Below are 20720 nucleotides of genomic sequence, written 5' to 3' on the forward strand. Positions count from 1 at the left end.
AGTCTGTGGTGTTTAAAACTTGTGACAGTGCAGTTGTGTAGACTGCTCACCTGACTGTGGCCACACTTGGCTGTTTCTTATTCAAGGCACCTGCTCTTTAATTAAGCTGCCAGCATTCCTGACCATCTTATCTCGACTTATTTGCGTTATTTCCAAAGAAAATTTGTTTCACGCGCCAAATGTCATGGCACACAGAAGAAGAAGAACACAACGTCCACTTCCAGGTATCAGTGATTACTATTTAATTGTTTTTTCTCCTTAGACGTGGTATTTTCCTAGTTAATTCATTTTCATTTGTGGTGTCAACGTAACATGTGCACAATCTTTTCCAAATAAATAAAATAAATAAATCACCTGTATATGTTATTGGCTGTCTTTTGATTTAATCATTATTGCAATGTAACCTACATATAGTTTTCTACATTCAGACAGCACTGATAGACAAGCACCCAGCAGTATGGACCAGCTTACTTTAAATTACATGGTAAGAATACTTACCCAATGCCCATCTGCAGGTGCTCTGCATTCTTCTTAGACCACTTGCATACTGTTGGACTAGTATGACCTTTGTTTTTTGTTAGGAGATGTGCAACATGGAGTCCAGCACAGATTCTGACTCTGAAATCAGTCCAAGATGGTCCGACACCAGTACCATGGTACTGCTTGAATTCATCAATTGGGCAATACATGCACACTGACATAATAAGCAAATTTGGAAGTATATAGTATAGTTTAAGCATTTTTCAAATAGTAGGGGAAAAACAGTTTTAGTGATCATTTAACATATAAAGCCAGACATGCACCGATCTTTGTAAAAAATAACTGCCAACTTATTGATGTTGAACCTCTGGTGGTTGTGTTTAGGGATGTGTGAGCAGTGCACCAGAGAGTGGTGCCTCAAGGAGGGCGTTGCCATTAACGCTTAAGCCTGCAGAAAGGCATGGCTGTTATTCTTTGGTATGCACTCTCCTCTCATTCATCCATTTGTGTTGAAAATGCACATTGCTGATCATGAATTAAAATGTGTGCGCTTGTTATGATTGTAGGATTTGGACCCGTACGATGGGAGCTCTGAGGATTCTGACGAGTCAAATGTCAATGTCTCCAGCAGGCAATCGAGGCAGCAGGCAAAAGGTGGTGGAAAAGGAGGATGTCGACTCTCGGGCCGAAGCAGGCGATGTATCTGTAATCACTCTGCTTCTGTTGCCCTCAGAGAAGGGACAAAAAATGACAAAGACTGTCTGAGAGAACAGCCGAATCTTCTGGATGTCCAGATGAAATGTGGAAGTGACTCTGACCGGTTGGTCTGCGAACTGGACACTCTTCCCTCTAACAGTGACAGGGATGCTTGTAAAAATCTTCCAGAAGAAAGGGTAACTGATTCAGTAACACACAGACAAATCTCTGATATGGAATTGCAGCTTGATGATTCAGGCTTGCGTATTACAAGATCCTCCACACTTCACCCACCTAAACCTCAAAGCTCAGTGGAGGGGAGTTCATCTCACATGCTGGGTTGCTTCTCTGAGAGATCTCCCTGCTTGTGTAACCTTGGATCTCTGTACAAGAGAAAGCTGAGTCTCCCTGGAACAGACATGATTGAGTTGGGACACAGGAAGAAGCAGTGTGTCTTCAACATGGACGATGAACAAGAAGGAAACAATTCTGCATCTGAACCATGTTAGAGTTCTTTAACAGTTGAGATTTAAGGTGGACTGAAATACTGTAAATAGTTATTTGGAATTGCACTCTGTTTATTCATGAATAGTTAACTTTGAGCACCTCCTGATCGTTAAGGTGGCATTTGGTTATCACTTGCTTAAAATTTAGTCACAGGTGACTCATCAAAACCTAATTTTTGTTCAAATGAGCTGCTTAAATCCAAATGAATGAATAAAGTAAAATATTTAAGTCTCCAGTGGTTCATGGAGGTTCAATGAGTGTCTGCAGTTAGGTCAGTAAGCATTTGAACAATGTAATGTTACCTCAAACAGTTAATATGTGATTTTAAGTGCAAATCTTTAGCTTTACTTAAAGGGTTTTAGCAAAACATGGCCTTTTGGTGTTGTGCTGGTCTGTGCATTCCTTCCTTTTAACCAGATGGTTATGTTGATTTGACTCCTTAGGTTTGAGTAACAGGGAAACTAGGCTCACCTGGCCTTGTCAGTCTATTGTCTTCTACTTTTGACCTTCTAAAAGAGAGTGAGTGTATAAAAATGGTTTTGCCAAACAGTTATTGCTGTAACAGATATTTTATGCATATTGTCATGAAACTTTGGTAATATACTTACCCCTCCAACCAGCAGGTGGCAGTAATGGATAATTATATAGTTGTGCCTGGCAGCTCAGTGAAGGTTTCATTACATTTCATTAAAAAAAAGTAACTAAAAGGAGGACTGTGACAGAGGGCAAAAAACAAGTTTACATTTGAGATTTCTTGCTGAACTTTGCTTTTGTCTCATGTTCAGTCCAGATGTCTTTATATAATTTGGAAAAAAAAAAAAAATCATTCAGGAAAAAACTGTCTAAAGTTACAATGCTGATATTGCATTTGGGACAATCCATAGCAGCTTCACAAGAAAGAACATTATGTCACTGATGTTTCCTTTGGCATGTGTGTGTGATTCACTTAAACATTTCCTTTAGAATACTTCCCAGTCTGAACAGGCTCCTAAGAAGAAAAGAGCTCCATAGCAACAACCATGCACGACATTAATTAAAACACAAAGACCAAGCAGTTCATTCCAGTGAGCTTTATTCCATCTAAATACAACAACGTGCTGGTTCTTCCATTAAAACATCTTTTTTCCAACTTTCCTTTCCAAATTTCATTTTCTTTTCATTAATCAGACAACGTCTCAACCTTCCAAAACACTTTCTAAACACTAAGAACTGTTACATGTTCACTGCAGTTCCACAAACATCTCTACTACAACTACTATTATGGGGTAATGAATGTAAGTGATTAAATGTGGTTTGATTATAATCAAGACTTAAAGTGAGGAAACGTCTCGTTTCAATTACTCTGTGCAAAGGATGGCAACTCCACGCTCGTAGAAGCTGTGAGGATCTTCCTTGGTGGCGATGTCGAAGTCGACGGTGAAGATTAGGTCAGACCGGGTGAAGTTCAGGTACACGGGTAGAGTGACCTGCAGCGAAAGGAAAACACAAAAGGTGAGAAGGACAACTCCATAGCTATATTTCAAAATCTAGCTTTTTAGATCCCAATGGGGCTGGGGGGGTTTTTTTTTTTGGGGGGGGGGGGGGGGGGGTTACCATGTGTCTCTTCTCAGCATTACTCTGCTTGATCCAGCGGAGCTGAGTGAGAGGCAGCTCAGTGGAGATGGAGGTGGACAGAGACAGCTTGTTGTTGGCACAAGTAGCTCCCTGAAGCTTCAGACCTGAGGGTGCAGCAAGCAAGATTGGAATGAGAAAAAGAAATTCATGTCTTAACAACTCTCTACATTAGACCACAAATACAGTTAGTAGCATGTTTTAGAGTCCTGCGAACACCTTTTTAGGTTAGATTTCAGTCCAGATTAAACAAACAAACAAAAAAAACATGTTAAATTCATATGGATATGATTTAATTACAACGCTGTCTGTTCAGTCTAAAGGCCGCATTGTTATCTGATTTGTGCAGTGCTTTTGCCGCCAACTAGATCAGATGATATGTGTTAAGTCTAACCTTTGATGCCGAAGCTGCAGGCATCCAGTGAGGCGCCCTGAGCAGTGGTGACGTTAACCTCGAGACACAGCTCTTCTAGGGACCAGCTGTTTGCCTGTGCCACATACTGGCGGGTGGCGGTAATGTAAGCCTCTGGCACAAACAGGCTGCCCAAGCACACATGGATGTTCTGGAAATGATGAGAGGAAGAGACAAGGGAGTAGAAATAAAAAGAAAATGAAAACACATTTTGTTTTCATTTTTAACCAAACTATTTAAGAACCAAAGCTTGTTTGAATGTGTGCACAAACAGTACCTTCAGTTCCTTTGCACCCCCGCTGGCAGCTGCCTGGGAGATCTGCTGCAGCTGTTTGATACGTTCACTGAAGTCTGACACCCACTGGATTACAGTCATGGAGACGGGGACTGTGTACCGACACCAGCTGCGAGGGAGGATTCCTGAACAGACAGGTGTATACCACAGGTATATAAAGTATTCAAACAAATAAACAAATTCATTAAAGTACATCAAATAGTCTGAGTGAAGAACCTTTGACAAGGTCACTGATGAGTGTTCGCAGGTAGTTGGTCTGCTTCTTCTTGCCCTCGCACACTTGTACCACGTCGGACAGATCCTGACGGACCTCCTGAAGCATCTTACCTCCCATTTTCACTTCACGCTCAAAGAACCTGAACAGGGGGTCCTGGTATTTGGACAAAGATAATATTAATGCCAAAACAAAACCATAAATTAGAAGCCAGACAGATGTGCTTTGGTGAAACTGAAAAAGAAAAATTGTTCATTTACTGAAAATCAAACTTTTTAAAGTCCGTTATACCCGATTACCTCACATTTCAGGCACAAAGATTGAAAATCACCCGACGGTGAAACAATTCCTTGGTTATAAATGAAAGAAGGATATTGTCAGCACAAGCCTGCTTGCCAGTCCTCTATTCTCTGTCATTACCTTGATGTTCTCCACTGTGCGTTTGAGAGGATTAACCGTTTGTGGCATGAGCTGCAGCCAGTTGCAGGCGGTGGTGTGGAGGGTCCTCATCCAGGCTGGCTGGGTGTCAGATGTGGATGAAGTGCGCTCCTTCTTCTCAGTCTCGTAGGCAAGGTCATCCTCATCCTCCAACATCTGCATTTTCAGCATCTTACCCATCATGTCAGTGCCTGCGCAGCCCGGCAGAGGGAGTGATTGGGCAAGGAGGGAGGTGGAAGACAAGGCCATGGTGGGATGTAGGAAGGGAAGAAGAAATTAATCACAGAAAAGAAACAAACACCTTACCTCAAGGATGGGTTAAAGGGTTTGTTTTATCAAAAATAAAAAAAATAAAAATAGGACTACACTGGGTCAGACAAAATACACAAGGCTTCAGGCAATAATTCCAACACATGTAACCTTAAACGAAATTGCCAAGTGGATAACGATCCACATTTCTGAATGACTGGATCTGTAAAAGAAATCAGCACAACCCCAAAAAAATAAATAAATAATAAAAGGGGCGGGTTTTAAGGGAGAAAGTTTGTGGTGGAGTGGGGATGAAGGAAGGGGAGACTGGACCATGTGCTCAAGGGATGGATGCTTTGGCAGCCATGACTGTGGAGGTCAGAGAGGGGGAGTGAAAGGATGGGAAGCAGGCATGGTAGGATGTTTGAAGTCCTAATCTGCAGGTGGGACAAGATAACATCTAAGCAAAGCAACATGATGGCTGTGAAATACAGCTGCTGAAGGGTGAGGAGACCCACACCCATCCTTTGGGAAGAAAACCTTTAAAGTAAAATGGCTATGACTACAGCTACGCTGCACATTATAGCTATGCTACAGAAGGTTGCTTCTGAAAACTAACTGGTAAAGAGGGAAGAGAACTGATGGAAGGATGAGAGATGAGGAAAAGGAATGTTCTTAACATGTTTTTTGACACCCGGCACAGTGTTCTGTCCAAAGTAGACGCAAAAAACAACTAAATCTAAGATTTCGACCTCTCACTGCACGGCGACAGCCTGCCAAAGTACGAGTTATGACACTAGAATAGAGAGAGAGTTGGTTAATGAGCTACCCAGTGAGAATATTCAATCTCAACTTGTTAAGTATAAATGGAACACAGATGAAAAACAAGCTGTCGTTCAGTAACAGCAACAGCAGCATACCCTGAGTGGTAAGCAGGACCTTCTCTGCATTGCTCGGTAATCCGAGCCAAGATGGCGTCTGAGTGTCAGGAAGCATCTCCACCCAGTGCATGAACTCCTCACGTCTGTAACAAATCAAAATGATCAGACGCTTAACAGAGAATGTTTATCAGAGAACAACAAAAGCTAAAACTTATCAGATACTGACCGAATGCCATCAGGCATCTTGATGTCCTTGTGTCCGTCAACTTTGAGAGCCAGTTTGAACTCGCTGTCAAAGCTTCCCTTGGTGAAGATGCGGTCCAGGAAGGTGTTGAGCAGCCGCTGGTCAAACTCGTTGTCGATCCGACCTCCATAGATTGACTGGGCCATCAAGGTTTTCAGAGCTGCCCAGGGGATCTTGTCTGGAGCGATGTTCTGACGACCCTGTGTGTGCATGAGTGTAACGATTGGAGTGGAGCAAGGTCATATTATTTAAAACTGACCATTATCTAATAGATTTAGGCAACAGCTACAAGGAGGAAAGGATTAGTCATACAAAAACTAGAAAACATTTAAAGTGTTAATTCTCCAACCTTAGCAGTGTCATCCAGCCAGGTGTCAACCGTGTCACAAGCAGAACGGAGGTCAGACTCTCCAAACTCGTATTTCTTGGACCAGCCCAGTGGTGCGTAACGCAGGCGCTCCTGGATGACCGCATGGAACCAAGCAAGCAGGAAGTAGAGACGCGCACGTTCGTTGGGGGCCTGCGTGGATATGGGACAACATGATTTACATGGAGAATGTTTGGACAGCACTGATCGTTTATTCTTCACATTTGTGTGTGTCCATTATGTTACCTTGCACATGCGAGCCACTGGGATGCTGCTGAAAGTTCTCAGCATGTTAGCCTTGACGCCGGGAGGAGGCTCAAACACAAAGATACGGCCAGCACGAAGCAGATTCACTGGCACCTGGTGGTAAAACACAGCGGCATGAAAAACAGGAAGTAGTGAAAACTGACAATGAATTAATCCAAGTCTAAATGACAAATCTAATGAATGATGTGATATACCTTGGGGTTGATCTCCATTGTGAGGAACAGCCTGAAGCTGGCATGAGGCTGCATAGAGTGAAGTTTTTTCTCCAGCTGCATCAGCCACCCAGGGGCCAGATGGACGTTCTCCAGCATCACCCACCTGCAGGACAAGGAACAGTCAGGATATCAGTACAAGAACACAAACTGTACAGTCTCACAAACACAAAGAAACCACATTAGTCACCTGCCAGACTTGACAGCAGTATTGATGTCTCTGTCAGCCTTATTGAAACCTTCAGCAGAACCTGTGGAAAACATCAGTAAGCAGTTATTTACAATATCCTCAAAATTTCTCATTAAGCACTTGATCTACATTACTGGTAAACCAAAAGTTACGTTTATTTCCTTCTTACCGATAGAAATTGAGGTGATTTGTTTGTTCTGCTCAGCAGCCAGATCTCTGACAAGCCCACTGGCATCATAACCTGGCACAGAACACATCAGCACTGGAGTGCTGGGCTTCACCTACAGACACAAAAAAATAAGAATTATCAGCAAGAGTGACAATGGGAAGGTCATTGATCTGAAATAAATAAGTGATCATTACCTCACTGTCGATGATATTAGCTAGATCAAGAGGCTGCTCAATGATGCTCATGAATGTGTCTCCCAGCACCTTTGATACAAAAATGTGTGACATGGCCAGGAGACGGTCGGGACGGAAGGCCTGAATCAGCAGGAGCTGGTGCAGAGCTTGGCCAATGGTAGCTGAACATATAATGGACAGTTCAGGGAGATATAATTTATACAAATATATACACTGTAGTGTGTTTGTTTTGTTTTTTGCTTGGCCTTAATGTTTGTACACAATGTATATACTCACTGGACTGCTTCTCCTCTGACCACAGGTATGGAACAGCCAGCTCTGGAGTGTTGCTCTCAATCCACATGAAGAATTGCTGAAGTAACAAGCAAAACAAATGATTACTAATAGAGTTTCTAAGAGTCAAACTACAAACTACCCATCGGCCTACCATTACTCACCTCGTCAGCCTCGACTTTTTCAACCAAGTCTTTGAAAGCTGGCAGGCGGCTGAGACGAACCATGGCCTCACTCTGCTCAGCGGTCAGACCTTTCACCTTGGGAAGTGGTGTGCCTGTCAGTACGATCTCCTTACCACGTAAGTAGTGCTGGAACTCTGGATCATATGGCAGCTCACTGGAAAAAAGGAGAAAATAAATAAGTAACGGTGCTTCATGCAGTATGCCATGACTGCTTGTGCTCCATTAGTGTAACTCAGGTGTTCTCTTACCTGGTCATGCCCTTTATGCTGATCTTAGCCAGCAGCATGGCAAATGTAATGTGGTCCTGGTGCAGCATACCTCTGGCAACCCTGTTGAACGCCACCTAATGCCACACAAATCACATATAAAGCTCATGACTGTTACATTCACCCCCCCAAAACAACCCTTATTCATAGGAGTTATGTTATAAACCTGGAAAAGATCCTTGGTGATGACAGCAAGCCTCTGTGAATGATCACTAATGTTCTTGAGGTTGGCGTTCTCATACAGCACTGTGTGATACGTGTCCAAGAAGAAGTGAAGAGAGTACTGGTAGAGGAAGTGCATCTGAAGGGAGAACATTTGCTCAGTTTATTTCTGAGTTCCTATCTCTGTGTGCATTGATGTTACAGCAATTTTGAGAAAAGAAGACAATACTACCAACAGTACTAGTTTAAAGAGCAAATGAGATGTGCCCAGACCTGGTTCAGAGCCTCCATAGTAAAGTAGATGCTGCTGCAGGCAGAGGACAGAGACAGGTACTGCTGTGACACGGCCTCCACCTCAGCCATGATGATATCAGTCTCCTCCACCTTCCTAGTCACCTCAGCTGCCTCCTTCTTCAGATTCTCCAGTGTGGTGATGATGGTGTCATCATCAAGGATGCGACCCTTAACCTCATTGAGGGCCTGCAGCAGAGATTTCTCCAGCTGACGAAGACGCAGCTGGAACTCGCCTGAAAGACAGTCATAATATAAGAGTTGAATCATTAAAATTTCACCACTCTCTTTTCCCACCACCTGTGTCTTATCATTTTATCACAGAATCTCAATGTTTCTGTCTCACCCTGCAGTTTAAGGAGGTCTGAGCGTTTCTCATCCACGTCAGGTCTCTCAGCCTTTAGGACCTCGTTGAGACACTGGCTCTGAAGGCTGCTGCGTGTCACAGTGAAGTTGACAAAGGTAACACGAGAGCACAAGTCTGGTGGGAACTCAACCTGCAGACACAAGAGACCATAACAATGCAGATAAACACTTTTGTATAACTGTTTTGTTTTGTACTTTTTAAACAAAGCAAATAACAATGTTAGTTGATCAATACTGATACAATAAACAGTGCCCTTACCGTTGGGTCTCGGGTAGAGAGGAAGATGACAAACGAAGGTGACAGATCAATGTCCTGGTCTCCAAGGGTGATGAGAACACGCCCTCCAGTCCTGCGGACCTCTCTGTTCAGCACTGGGTTTAGGATGGGGTCGTAGCTTTCTACGTCCTTTGGAAATAAATATTTCAAATTTAATCTCCCTTGAGATTAAAATCTATTTTCCAAGTTGTTTTTTATTACCCCCCCCCCCCAAAAAACTCTAAACAAACTAGTCCTTTGATTATGGCAGCTTTAAGAAAATTATCAAGCAGCAAGCACACAAGGAAAACACTGGCAGTTGGAGAAGGTAGCTCTTACCTGAACCAGCAGTGGGTTTCCAAAACGCAGAGCACTCTCCAAGTTCTTCCTAAAGGCATCATCCAGGAAGCTGGTTCTTGTGATCTTGCGGTCTTTGTACTCATTCATGATGAACTCTGTGGCTTGGCCTGATGGATCGATTATTAGTGGGTACCTAATAAGAGATAAAGAAAGATCAAAGATGTTTAGAAGTAAGTTCAACTGAACACACAGCCTAAAGGAGATAGGTGAGGTTTGCGGACCTGTTGAACCGTTTGAGCATGATGGCATTTTCAGTACAGAGGTCATCAGCTGGGAGAGAGTTTGCTTGCCAGCGGAGCCTCTCATCTGCATTGGACAGGTACTCAGTTCTAGCAATATCTGTGCGGAACTGCAGGAGAAAATCAAGTCAGTGAGCACCTTGAAATTTGATCTATTGACAGCACTCTTGCTGGTGACTATGGTTTATATTAGTAATCACAATGAGGCTGACATTTGGAGACGTGTTGATCAAAAATGACTGGACATGTGGACTGGAGTAGGAAATACCTGAATGTTGGCCTGCTGCAGGTGATGAGACCATGTAGTGAACAGGTTCTGCCTCATCTGTTGTTCAAAGTAGCCGGCATACGTGATGAATGCTGCAGAAAGCAGACAGTCTCCTGCGATGGTGGACATCTGGTTCTTGAACGTCTCACTGGTCTTCTCCCAGCGGTCTCTCTCTGCTGACAGACTCTTCAGCAGGGCTGTGCTGCGGTTCACCTGGGAGTAAAGAACATAAGAAATGAGATTTTTTTTTCCTCCAAGAAACTTCTGTTTAGTCCTGAACAGATGATCTGAACAGAACCAGGCATGTTTTATGGACAATTACCTTTGCCTCGACTGCTGCCAGATCAGCCTTGATGGCCTGGGCCTCAGAGATAAGGACAGCGTATTCCTCCTTGTACCGAGCAATGCTGGCCTCCAAGTCTCTGATCATCTGCTCCACCTCTTCTGCCTTCGTCTTATTGTCCGTGGCATCATCCTCAAGCTTCTGCAGCTCATTACGCAGAGGCTCCACTCGCTTCAGCATGTCAGCATAATTAAGCTAGAGGAGTGGTAGAAGTGTACATTAGACGAAAACCCTCATTACCCAGTTATAGTCCTTATTTTCATATTGTTCAGGCTTCTCTACCTGAGCAATCGCCCATTTCACCATGGGTCCACAGGCCAATGATGCCCTATTCACTTGGTCATAGTTGTAGCTTGGGTTGGAGAGATAGTTCTTCTTCATCTTCTCACGGATGGAGTCGCTGGAAATAGTTGAAATAGTCCAAGGAGTTACAATACAGCAGCACTCTGTGCAGTCAATAATCATTGAGAAAATCAAACTTGTGGAACAGTGTGGAGGATTATTTTGAATTGGGTTTGGAGGTGGGGATGGGAACAATTTCTACCAATTTCTGGCTGAAAGAAATCACAAGCACAGTAGTTTTTACCATCAGCTTATTCTTAGATTTAAAACCAGCCGATTACACTTTGTTCCAGTAGATTAACACTGATTGCTAATCACAGGTGCCACTTGTACTGATTAAATGGCATTTGTGCTTCCATTAGAAAACAAAAACAAAACACACTGACACATATACCTCATTTCCTCAGAGGAAAAGTTGACTATGCTGCTGATGAAATTATCCCTGATAATAACTTGTCTGATTTTTTTCCAGTCATTTGTCTCCTCGCCCAGCATAAGGCAGATAGACTCCAGGGCCAGTTTGACTGCAGCTGGGGGGTTGGTCATAGCCCGTACTTCTACTAGGTGCTGCCGCTTAATAGAACTCACGGCTAGTTAAGTGAAAGGAGGAATGTGTTTGCAAGATACAAATAGTAGTGTTTGGGGGGGGGGAAGAATTTGGAAAGAGGTTCAGGGGGGCAAAGACAGAAAAACATGAAGGAGGGGGAGAGAGGGAGACAGAAGGGGAAATTTTTAGTAAACAATTATAAACAAAGATTCTCTCATGTCACCTGATCTCTTCAGCAGAGAAGTTAACAATGGTGGGGATGAAGTTCTCCCTCATGATGATGGAACGGATCTGCTTCCAGTCCGTTGTGCTCTCTCCCAGGAGCAAACAAATAGACTCCAGAGCAAGCTTCACCGCTGCGGGTGGATTGGCCATGGAACGCACCTCCACCAGGTGCTGCTTCTTAATGGACTTAACAGCTATCAACATCAGGTGAGCAAGGATGAGGTTTTATGATGAGGGAAGGGGGCATGATGATGGGAGGATGTAAGCAGAAGATGTTAACAAAGTCTACATAACAATTCAAGTGCTGTTGTACTGGTTTTGCTGGTTTTATGACATCAAATGACTGAAAGAATAATCTTAAATTAATTTTTTTTTTTAAAGACACTGATGAATAAATGAACAAGAATCACTGTACCATTCTGAGCCTCAATAACAGCTGGCTCCACTTGGTCCAAATCCTGTTTGACGCTCAGCTGTTTGTCCTTAATCACCTCCTGCTGCTTGTACACAGCTTCCTGAATCTCCTGGCTCATCACCTTGAATCACAATGACAGAGTAAATAAATTAAAATCTTAAACACTTAAACACGTAATTGCAGGCCTAAGCAACAATGTCTAAAGTCTTTAAAAACTAGTCATTTCAAAGTTCAGCCTTCCTACCTTTTTCTTCTCGGCCTCCTGCTGGTCTTTCACCATCTTCTTCAGCTTGTCATTGGCAGCAGCATTCTTTGCCTCCAACTCCTGGCTCTTAATTCTCAGGTCACGACGAAGTTCCTCCACCTGTGAAAGGAGACAAACACAAGCACTTCTAACAAGCTGACAAAATTTTCATTAGAGAAACTAATCTGATGGCTTTTTAAGATTTCATGAAACGAAAAGGCTACTTCACCTGATCCACAGTCTCCTTGATCTTGCGGAGACCAACGTTGAGGTGCATCTGCTGCTCCTCCAACTCGCTGCGTTTCTCATTGAACAGGTTGGCATACTGATTGATGAAGTCAAGGTAGTGACGAGGAGTAATGGCCATTGTGTGACCGCCACGCTTGGCCAGACGGTTGTTTGCCTGAAAGAAGTTAAAAGTATTATTTATGTACGTCTCAGTAAATTTTACAATCATTTGTATCCAAGAACGTTTGCAAATTTGCAACTGCTGTTGAAATAACAATAAAGTAGCTCATTTGCTGGAAACAGCTCTACCTGATGAAGTGTCTGATGTACAAACACACAGCCATTGACGATAGCTTCTCGGTGAGATGGTGGCTGGGGCAGTTTGTCGTAGACGATGGGCATGTAGTCTGGCACTTTGTAGTTGGGCTTCTCCAGATCCATCTTGCTGGTGAACTCCTTACCCACCTGATATAGGGCCTCTGTGGACCAGTCTCCAAACCAGTTCAACACACACCTGACGCAGAGGAATGTTTTCAGTAAACACGGAAACTCAGTGCAGTTTTCTTTTTCCTCACATTTATTACAATCATCCACTCTAAGTGTCTGTACCTGTTGAACAGGGCAGGAGATGTGGCAGCTCTGTCCTTCAGGCCCTCTGATGAGGGGTTCATGGTGAAAACCACGTGAAGGTTTCTGATAACCTGGCTGGTGAACCACTTGTACAGCTCCTCATGTGTGTCAAGCATCAGACCCTCTTTCTGGGCTCCTTCCTTACACTGAGTCATCAAGGTGGCATACTCATCTCCCTCAAACAGCCCAGGAACCTATTAAAAAAAAAAAGAAGAAAAAAAAGAAGGGTAACATTAACACAATAAAAGCCAGAAAACAATGGACATACATTAACCTCAGAAAACTAGGGGCGGTGTTGTCTTTACACTCAAATGAATAAAGCACCACAAATAAGAAACTAGCTGTAAGTTACCTCTCCATTGGCCAGAAGTGTGTTCATTCTCTCAAGGAAACCAGAATCCAGCACATTGGACTCATCCATGATGAAGGCGATCTTCTCGTTCTTACAACCTGAGCGACGCAGCACAGTACGCAGGTCTTCATCAAAGTCCTCCCCAGTGTATTTCCTGTGTACCTGAAAACACAAAAACACGCTCAACAATCCATGCAAAAGGCAGGGAAATGTTCTATGACTACAAATCACTTGTATCTACCTTAATCTGGTAGACGCTCAATCCGTTCATCCAGGCTACAAAGCGGGACAGCGTGGTCTTTCCTGCTCCACTCACACCAATTAACAGTAGATGTCCCTGAGGCTGACGGAAGATTCTAACAAAGGATAAAGATTTTAAAAATGTAATCCAAAATTAATATTTATTTTTGTCATTTATAATTAAAGTAACACTGAGATGACAACGCTCAGAAGCCTTTACTCACCGGTCAATTCTGAGGACGTGGTCCAGAACCTCATTAAAGAGCACCAGAGGAACATCCAGCTCCTCCTCATAGAAGACCTTCAGACGGGCCTTCACGTAGTCTCTCAGTTCCTCCTGTTCCACTGGGATGTAATCCTACATACACAAAAACACAAACTCAGTAAAATTCTTACTAGAGCCATTAATGATGAAGTCAATTCTTACAACTCTTTAGTAACTTAACAGCAGCAGGATCAGAGTTTGGCCATCATATTTGAGTACATATGGCCACATATGTACCTTGGAGAGCCAGTTACTGTAGAGGATAGGCCTGTTGAGAGCCTTCTCCTTATCAATGTTGGGGAAGTGTTTGAGAGCGACCGTGTCAATGTTTTCATCTGTCCACCTTCTCTCTTCATCACCTACAAGCCTGAATGACACAATCAGATATGATCACATTTTAAACGTTACTATCAAAAATGTTACACTTTATAGCTGATGCAGAGCAAGCACAACTAGCCTCACATCAGTGAGCACCCACCTATCCTGGAAGAGACGAAGGGCTTCGTGGGCCCAGATGCGGATGAGCCCTTCTACAGGAAGAGTCTCAAGTGGCCGCAGGGCCTCGAAGATACCCCTCACCCAGCGGGTCATCTCTCTGGGAGAGTAGATGTAGTGGGGTTGTGTGTCCTGGGTGAAGCGCTCCTGAAGTGGAAAAAAGAATAATATTCAATATTTTTATTTATATGGAAAAAAAAGTCTCCAATAAAACATGCATATTAAGAGAAATGTAATCATCTTTACCTGAGACATGGTGTAGAACTCAACCATAGCGGCTGTAAGAGGTTCAGCGTAGGTTCGCAGAGAGGGGATAAGGCGCAGCATGGCACGGTTAAAGGTTCCATAAATCTGGGTAAGGGAGGCTGGGCCTGGATAGTCCACATACACCACAGGGACGTGACGCAGGAACCTAGAAAGATTATGTGGTAATATGACCACTGTTAGAGCCTGCCTTTTGCATTAAACATTAATTATACTACAGTTCTAATCAGATGTTCAGTCTGAGAGCTGTACCTGTGTGTGAGAGGCTTTCTGCCAGGGTCAGTGGGAGGATTACAGGCTCCAACAAATTGAATCCTCTCCAGTTTGACCCAAGTCTGGTCTGAGGTGCGGTAGAAGCCTCCGTGTTCCACCATCTGCACAGACATAGGATCCCAATTTGATGCAGCAATGACTTAAATGAAGTGCTTAGACATACTTAAAAGTACAAAGGGCTTAACACAGAATCATTTTGTCATACCTGTCTGATGAAAGAGATAACTCTCTGTGTGCCGTACTTGTCCATGTCTGGCAGATTGATCTCGTCGCAGAACAACACCAGCCACTTCCCCAGCTGGACAGGGGCGAGGACCACACCATTTGGAGTCCGCCGGTACTCGCAGTAGTGGTCAAACGTCTTCAGCAGCAGTTCTGGTGTGGTGGCACTGGAGAAGTTCAAACCAACAACCTGGTAGAAAGCAGCAGTAGACATTTTAGCTATTAGATGGGAACAGCTTAGTTACAACAATAATGCCAATATCTGATTAGAACTGATTGTGAATATTTCAAAGATCAGGCAATTAACGTGAAAATGATTTCATAGCCCAGTACCTCCATATCAGGCAAAGCCCTGAGGGCACTGAACAGGGTCATGGTCTTTCCAGAGCCAGGTGGTCCACACAGCACCAGTGGTTTGTGCTCGGCCAGCCATGTGTAAAGCAAAGCTTCATGGCGAACAGTGTCCAGGGTAGGAACAACAACATCTGGGGATGCCACCTTGTGGGTTTCCACTTCAATCTGGGGCACTTTGCCCTGCCAGGATTGCCACTCCCCTGAGATGCACACCTAAACACAAATAAAAACATAATAATTAATCTCTAAAAAAGTGGATATAGGGAATTAATAGCAGCAGCAACTCTTTGACAAAGAAAGGATGTACCTCATAATCAATGATGGGAACATTGGGTGCAGTGGGAAGTGGCACAGTGGTGATGCGACGGATATACTCCCCAAGCTCTGCCCTCATCTTCAACCTTCCATCACCAGAGAAGGACCAGAGCACAGCGTAGATCAAATACCTCTGCAAAGAAATTCCATGAAAACAATTAGTTTTAGGAAAGCACAGTAATCATGTTGATGCAACACCTCAGCATTTATACTTCTTTCATTACAGAGCAAGAAAAAGGAGAACATTACCTGCATGTACTTCTCCAGCTGATCAATGGGCATGGGGAAGTCGGGGTGGTTGTTGTTGTACAGAGCCACATTACGGCAGGCCTGGTGCAACATTGAGAACAATGAGCCCAAACATCGCATGCGGGTGAAATCCATGATGTGTTCCATCTTCGAGGCATGCTCCAAGGCCTTGATCACGAGGCCGGTGGAGGTAAAGTACGGCTGAAGGACCGATGCAGCATCTCGCTGGATCTAGTTTAAAGCAGAAAGTGGGGACAGCATTAGTGTGTTTTTTATTTGTTTGTTTTTAAATACAGCATGTGTTCTTCTCTAGATTTACCTGCAGCATTGGTGACGCAGCCTCGTCCTCATCCTCTGTGCCTTTCCTCTTCCGCTGAGCTTCATCCTCTCCCTCGTCCAATGGGATGCTGCGAATGCGAGCCAGGAAGTTGTTGAAGATCATGTCAGTGCTGAGAACATCCTCACTGAACCAGACCATACCACACCGGGACACAGTGGCTAGGGTGGCATACTTCAGATCCTGCACTTCAAACATCACACGCACCTGGACAGAAAAAGAATAATTTGGGTTGAATACTTAATGAAGTCTCCAGGACAGACTTCATTAAGAAAAGAGAAAAATAAATTTGTGTATAAACTGCCATGCTCTTACATTTGGTGGCAAGCTGAGACGTTCTCCATTGGGCAGGGTGAGCAGCTTGTTGTCATCCAGAACAGAGTTCAGATTTTCAACCCACTCTGGGTCAACGTCGCCATCAAAGATGATCCACTGACGCTTCTGTAGTTCACCTCGGACATTGTCAATGATCCTGAAATTGAAAGAAATCGTTCATTTAAAGATTAAAAAGAAATTAATTACAACAATTAGACTAGCTTGGAAGATGTGTAATTACTCAATTATTACAGAACTCACTTCCTGAGGATGTGTGTGAACAAGCCATCAGTCCATTCACGAGTGTTAGGGTCCAGGGTTCCGTACAGGTGGTCTTTGCTGATGGCCTTGGGATCGATAATGTGGGCCACGCCCTCCACACCCTCCAACCTTTCCAGGGCCTTGAGCAGCACCCTCCATGCCATGGTCTTCCCACTTCCTGAAGGTCCCACCATCATCAAACCGTGGTTGATCTGTGTGATCTGGTACAGCTGGAGCACCTGGAAAAGGTTGAACGACAAGTTAAATGTCAGTATATATGAATCTTATAACAGGAAAATGTTTAAAGCCCATTGAACTAAAGTATATCAGTTCCACTCAGCTTCATACCTTCTCTACCCACATGCTGCCTACATCGTCCCCATCTCCATAAGTGAGGTACATCTCTCCGCAGACCTTCTTCAGCTCCTCCCTCAGAGCAGTCATCTCTCCCCTATGGTACTGAACTCCAGGGAAGACGTCCGACAGCAGGCTGAACAGCAGAGGGATGTCTTCTGCCACCAGCTTGGGAACCATGGTCTCACACACACTCTGGATCAGGATCTAAAACAAAAAAAAAAAAAAAAAAAAAAAAATGACAGACAGACTGAATAAAACAACTCATTTTCTAAAATAAGTTTGTTATACTTGCAAAAACTCTGCCCTGAATAAACATGACCTCCATGTCCAAGAGTCTACTTTACATACCTCCTGTTCTGGAAGGTTCTCTGCAATCTCATTCTCATCAACATCCTCTCCACGCTCAAGCTTCTCTCTCTTGATTTTCTGGATTCGCTCACGCTTGACATTGCCAGCACTGATCAGCACGCTCTTGAGTGCTCGGAGACCGAAGTCGTAATGGCTCTGGGAGGAGAGCTGCTCGTCGCACAGTCTTTAAAGAAGCAAAAGATTAAGTTGTCATACCTCTGACTTAAAGTCCTGTCAAAGTTACTAACTAAAACAATACATACTTGAAGAAGGGCACAATCTTTTTGGCAAGGGTCTCAGCTGTTCGGAAACCTTGAGAGTAGAGCATGACCTGTGCAATGAGCTGGCGGTCAGGCTTGGTCATGGCCAAGCTACGGAAGAGCTTCTTCAGATTGTCAGGCAGGTTGGAACGGCCAGCATAGCCAGGGTTCATGGTGATGAAGATGGCCATGTCTGGGCTCACCTTGACCTGCTTGTTCAGGAGCTCTGTAGTGACAGGTACGCCTAGGAAAGTGACCAAAAGGAAAAAGAAGGAAAAAAGACTTACTTATAATACACTCCCCTGGAAAAACCTAATCACTGGTGATGAATATAGTGGCATATTCTGGTGATATTTTTCCTCAGCAGCATGAAGTGTTGAAGAATATTTGCTTTGCTGCGTTTTATTCTCACAAATGTCTAAGTCTGGATATTTCTCATTAAAAGGACAGCCATCTTTCACAAATACTATGCATACTTCTGTCTCTGTTGGGGTTGCTGTGCTCCCTCAAGGCGACCTGGATGTACTGGACCTGCTGGGAGACGGCCGACAGCATTCTCTCTTCCAGACGGTTGAACTCATCGAAGCAGCCCCAGGCTCCTACCTGGCACAGACCCACGAAGATACGGCCCATTGCCTGAAGGAGAAAACGAAAAATGGTCACTGAATTAATAAGCAATAACAGAGCACAGTGTTTAATCTCTGATGGTATGCTGGTGTCCTGTTATAAAATTGCTAAAATGATAAATTTACCTGGAAGTCAAAAGTCTCATCACAGTTGAAGACCAGGACAAAGCGTCCAAGCTGGTGACCGAGGGCTTTCACTGATTCAGTCTTCCCAGTGCCAGCAGGACCTAGATAAAGGACAAATTCAGTCAAGGTTGGGGGGTTGTTTCCCTCTTTGCCATGTTGTAAAACAAAAAGTTAAATAGTAGTTCCATACCAAATGGAGATCCACCAAGGCGAGCCTCCAGGGCCTGGGTCATGGTGAGATAGCAACGGTCAGTCAGTGGGGTCTGAACAAGCTTGTCCTGGACACCCAGGTACTCAAAGCCATAGTTGAACTTGGCATTAGCCATCTGAATGGACAGCTGCTGCAGGACATCTGTCTGCTTGGGATCAAAGTAGAAGCGCATCTGGCTGAGCCACTCAAAGGACTTGGGGTTGTCGATCTTGTTCTTGATCAGAGTCCTGGTTACATCACGCTGGTGCACCAGCTCTGTGATCTAAGAATGGAGAGCGAAATGGATTTTAGACAATTTTTATCCAACAACAATTTTTCACAAATATCAAAAAAAAAAAAAAAAAGTCCAAACTCACCAGGTGCTCCAGTTTCCTCCTGCGGATTGGAGGCTGCTCCATCAGCACAGTGTCAGCCAACACGTTGAGTGTGGCTTCCACATTCGACAGAACTCCCTGCAGTGGCGTCATGTCCCCACCACCAGAGATGGTGGTCAAGGCAGACTCGATGTTCTCAGACCAGGCAATCTGGGCGGACAGGACCACCAGCTGGGCCTGTGAAACGAGAATAAAGATAAGGCGACATTAACACAGTTCCAGATTTCAAGAGTGTATCGAAATTAAAACAGTATGGAATTAATTATTTAAATCCCAACCTGGTAGCGATCAATCCAGTTGATGTATTGGCTCAGGTCAATGGCTGTGCCCTTGTTAAAAGTAGTGACCTCTGTGACAGACTCTGCCAGCAGTTTGGCCAAGGTCACCCTCATCTCCTTCTCCACCAGTGTCAGCCACTCATTTATCTTCGGGTGCTCTGTGATGGAGACTGGTGTCTTGTAGATAATCTCTTCACCCTCACGTGATGAGATTCCCAGCACCTCAGTGTTGTCCTCATTGAGGAGGATGCTGGAGACACCAGCAAACATCTTTTTGAAGTGCTTCTGGAGTTTGGCCACGTTCTTGCTGTTGCCAATTATCTCAAGCAGGTCCTCGTCTCCCACAAAGTAGAACCTGCCAACAAGAAAGTAATTGATCAAATCATTGTATTAATAAATGCATTCAAAATATCCGATACACTCTTTCACTTTTAAAATACATTTGAAGACATGTTACACATTCCTCCTTCTGTTTGCTCAGCTTTAGTATGCCCTTCATACCTGGGGAATGAGGATCTTTCTCTCTCCAGGTATTCGCCAAGGGCTTTCTGGATTTTTCCAAGAAGATCAGCCAGTCGCTCCAGGGACCTCTGCACTCCCTGTATGTTCAGGACATCCATCACCAGAGGAGACTTTGTCACCTTCTTCATCAGTGCCAAGAACTCAGTGCTGATACTGGAAAAAGACAGAGACAGATTACACAAGAAGTTAGTAGAAAATATTTTTATGGAAGGAAATGGGGACTAAACATGAGTGCGCCAAATAAATCAGGTTATGATTCTTAAAGTTTACTTATATTTTTTTTACTTATATTTTTTTAATATTTTTAAAATGCTGACACGATTTGGCAGCATTTAGAAAGACTTACCTCTGGAATCTCTGAGTTTCTACAGGCAGAAGATGTTTGATGTCAGCACTGCCTGTAAAGATACCTTCCAGATAGACCCAGCGACGCTGCACATCAATCCAGACATCAAACAGAGCCATGATTCGATTCAGCTTGTCTTCCCAGCTCAGGGCATCTTCTTCAAACACCTGGGAGAAAACGGAAAGAAAAACACGGTACTGATGTATGCCATCCTGACTGGCTGAAATATAAAGGAAAAAAAAAAAAAAAAAAAAGCTCAACTGC

General features: G+C 43.8%; 2 protein-coding genes across 5 annotated transcripts in view; one reads left to right on the plus strand and one right to left on the minus strand.

Annotated features, from left to right (window-relative positions):
- LOC146646903 (uncharacterized) lies at window positions 1–2923 on the plus strand. 4 transcript variants are annotated; one of them, XM_085392224.1, is made up of 5 exons: window positions 1–224; window positions 415–484; window positions 582–656; window positions 865–957; window positions 1047–2923. In XM_085392224.1, exons 2-5 carry the CDS (start codon window positions 458–460, stop codon window positions 1683–1685), a joined length of 834 nt encoding a protein of 277 aa, XP_085248350.1. In that variant the 5' UTR covers window positions 1–224; window positions 415–457; the 3' UTR covers window positions 1686–2923. The 4 variants fall into 4 exon arrangements, with proteins under 4 accessions (XP_085248350.1, XP_085248348.1, XP_085248349.1 ...); XM_085392222.1 differs by having other exon boundaries at window positions 429–484; XM_085392223.1 differs by having other exon boundaries at window positions 429–484; window positions 585–656.
- The window catches only part of dync1h1 (dynein, cytoplasmic 1, heavy chain 1), a 26315-nt gene continuing 8333 nt past the window's right edge, over window positions 2739–20720 (minus strand). The window contains exons 23-78 of the mRNA XM_085392221.1: window positions 20457–20623; window positions 20090–20263; window positions 19589–19943; window positions 19293–19487; window positions 18916–19198; window positions 18726–18826; window positions 18450–18609; window positions 17977–18217; window positions 17714–17897; window positions 17357–17569; window positions 17009–17247; window positions 16748–16904; window positions 16415–16639; window positions 16096–16326; window positions 15839–15979; window positions 15511–15744; window positions 15161–15367; window positions 14935–15056; window positions 14665–14830; window positions 14402–14565; window positions 14161–14290; window positions 13883–14016; window positions 13660–13774; window positions 13419–13580; window positions 13046–13260; window positions 12746–12950; window positions 12438–12611; window positions 12209–12328; window positions 11965–12085; window positions 11548–11743; window positions 10718–10835; window positions 10415–10630; window positions 10093–10305; window positions 9807–9934; window positions 9565–9718; window positions 9229–9375; window positions 8950–9100; window positions 8586–8839; window positions 8317–8451; window positions 8133–8227; window positions 7864–8038; window positions 7703–7778; window positions 7427–7587; window positions 7233–7344; window positions 7064–7124; window positions 6856–6979; window positions 6641–6754; window positions 6377–6547; window positions 6010–6227; window positions 5823–5926; window positions 4636–4844; window positions 4218–4371; window positions 3984–4126; window positions 3689–3857; window positions 3277–3401; window positions 2739–3149 (exon numbers count right to left, since the gene is read on the minus strand). Of these exons, the coding sequence (XP_085248347.1) occupies window positions 3021–3149; window positions 3277–3401; window positions 3689–3857; window positions 3984–4126; window positions 4218–4371; window positions 4636–4844; window positions 5823–5926; window positions 6010–6227; window positions 6377–6547; window positions 6641–6754; window positions 6856–6979; window positions 7064–7124; window positions 7233–7344; window positions 7427–7587; window positions 7703–7778; window positions 7864–8038; window positions 8133–8227; window positions 8317–8451; window positions 8586–8839; window positions 8950–9100; window positions 9229–9375; window positions 9565–9718; window positions 9807–9934; window positions 10093–10305; window positions 10415–10630; window positions 10718–10835; window positions 11548–11743; window positions 11965–12085; window positions 12209–12328; window positions 12438–12611; window positions 12746–12950; window positions 13046–13260; window positions 13419–13580; window positions 13660–13774; window positions 13883–14016; window positions 14161–14290; window positions 14402–14565; window positions 14665–14830; window positions 14935–15056; window positions 15161–15367; window positions 15511–15744; window positions 15839–15979; window positions 16096–16326; window positions 16415–16639; window positions 16748–16904; window positions 17009–17247; window positions 17357–17569; window positions 17714–17897; window positions 17977–18217; window positions 18450–18609; window positions 18726–18826; window positions 18916–19198; window positions 19293–19487; window positions 19589–19943; window positions 20090–20263; window positions 20457–20623 (9387 nt within the window). The 3' untranslated portion in view covers window positions 2739–3020. The remainder of the gene's footprint in view (window positions 3150–3276; window positions 3402–3688; window positions 3858–3983; window positions 4127–4217; window positions 4372–4635; window positions 4845–5822; window positions 5927–6009; window positions 6228–6376; window positions 6548–6640; window positions 6755–6855; window positions 6980–7063; window positions 7125–7232; window positions 7345–7426; window positions 7588–7702; window positions 7779–7863; window positions 8039–8132; window positions 8228–8316; window positions 8452–8585; window positions 8840–8949; window positions 9101–9228; window positions 9376–9564; window positions 9719–9806; window positions 9935–10092; window positions 10306–10414; window positions 10631–10717; window positions 10836–11547; window positions 11744–11964; window positions 12086–12208; window positions 12329–12437; window positions 12612–12745; window positions 12951–13045; window positions 13261–13418; window positions 13581–13659; window positions 13775–13882; window positions 14017–14160; window positions 14291–14401; window positions 14566–14664; window positions 14831–14934; window positions 15057–15160; window positions 15368–15510; window positions 15745–15838; window positions 15980–16095; window positions 16327–16414; window positions 16640–16747; window positions 16905–17008; window positions 17248–17356; window positions 17570–17713; window positions 17898–17976; window positions 18218–18449; window positions 18610–18725; window positions 18827–18915; window positions 19199–19292; window positions 19488–19588; window positions 19944–20089; window positions 20264–20456; window positions 20624–20720) is intronic.

This window comes from Rhamphochromis longiceps, linkage group LG19 (assembly GCF_057381845.1).
Source record: "Rhamphochromis longiceps isolate RC_006_pf linkage group LG19, R_longiceps_female_GT1.1, whole genome shotgun sequence".
Taxonomy (NCBI): domain Eukaryota; kingdom Metazoa; phylum Chordata; class Actinopteri; order Cichliformes; family Cichlidae; genus Rhamphochromis; species Rhamphochromis longiceps.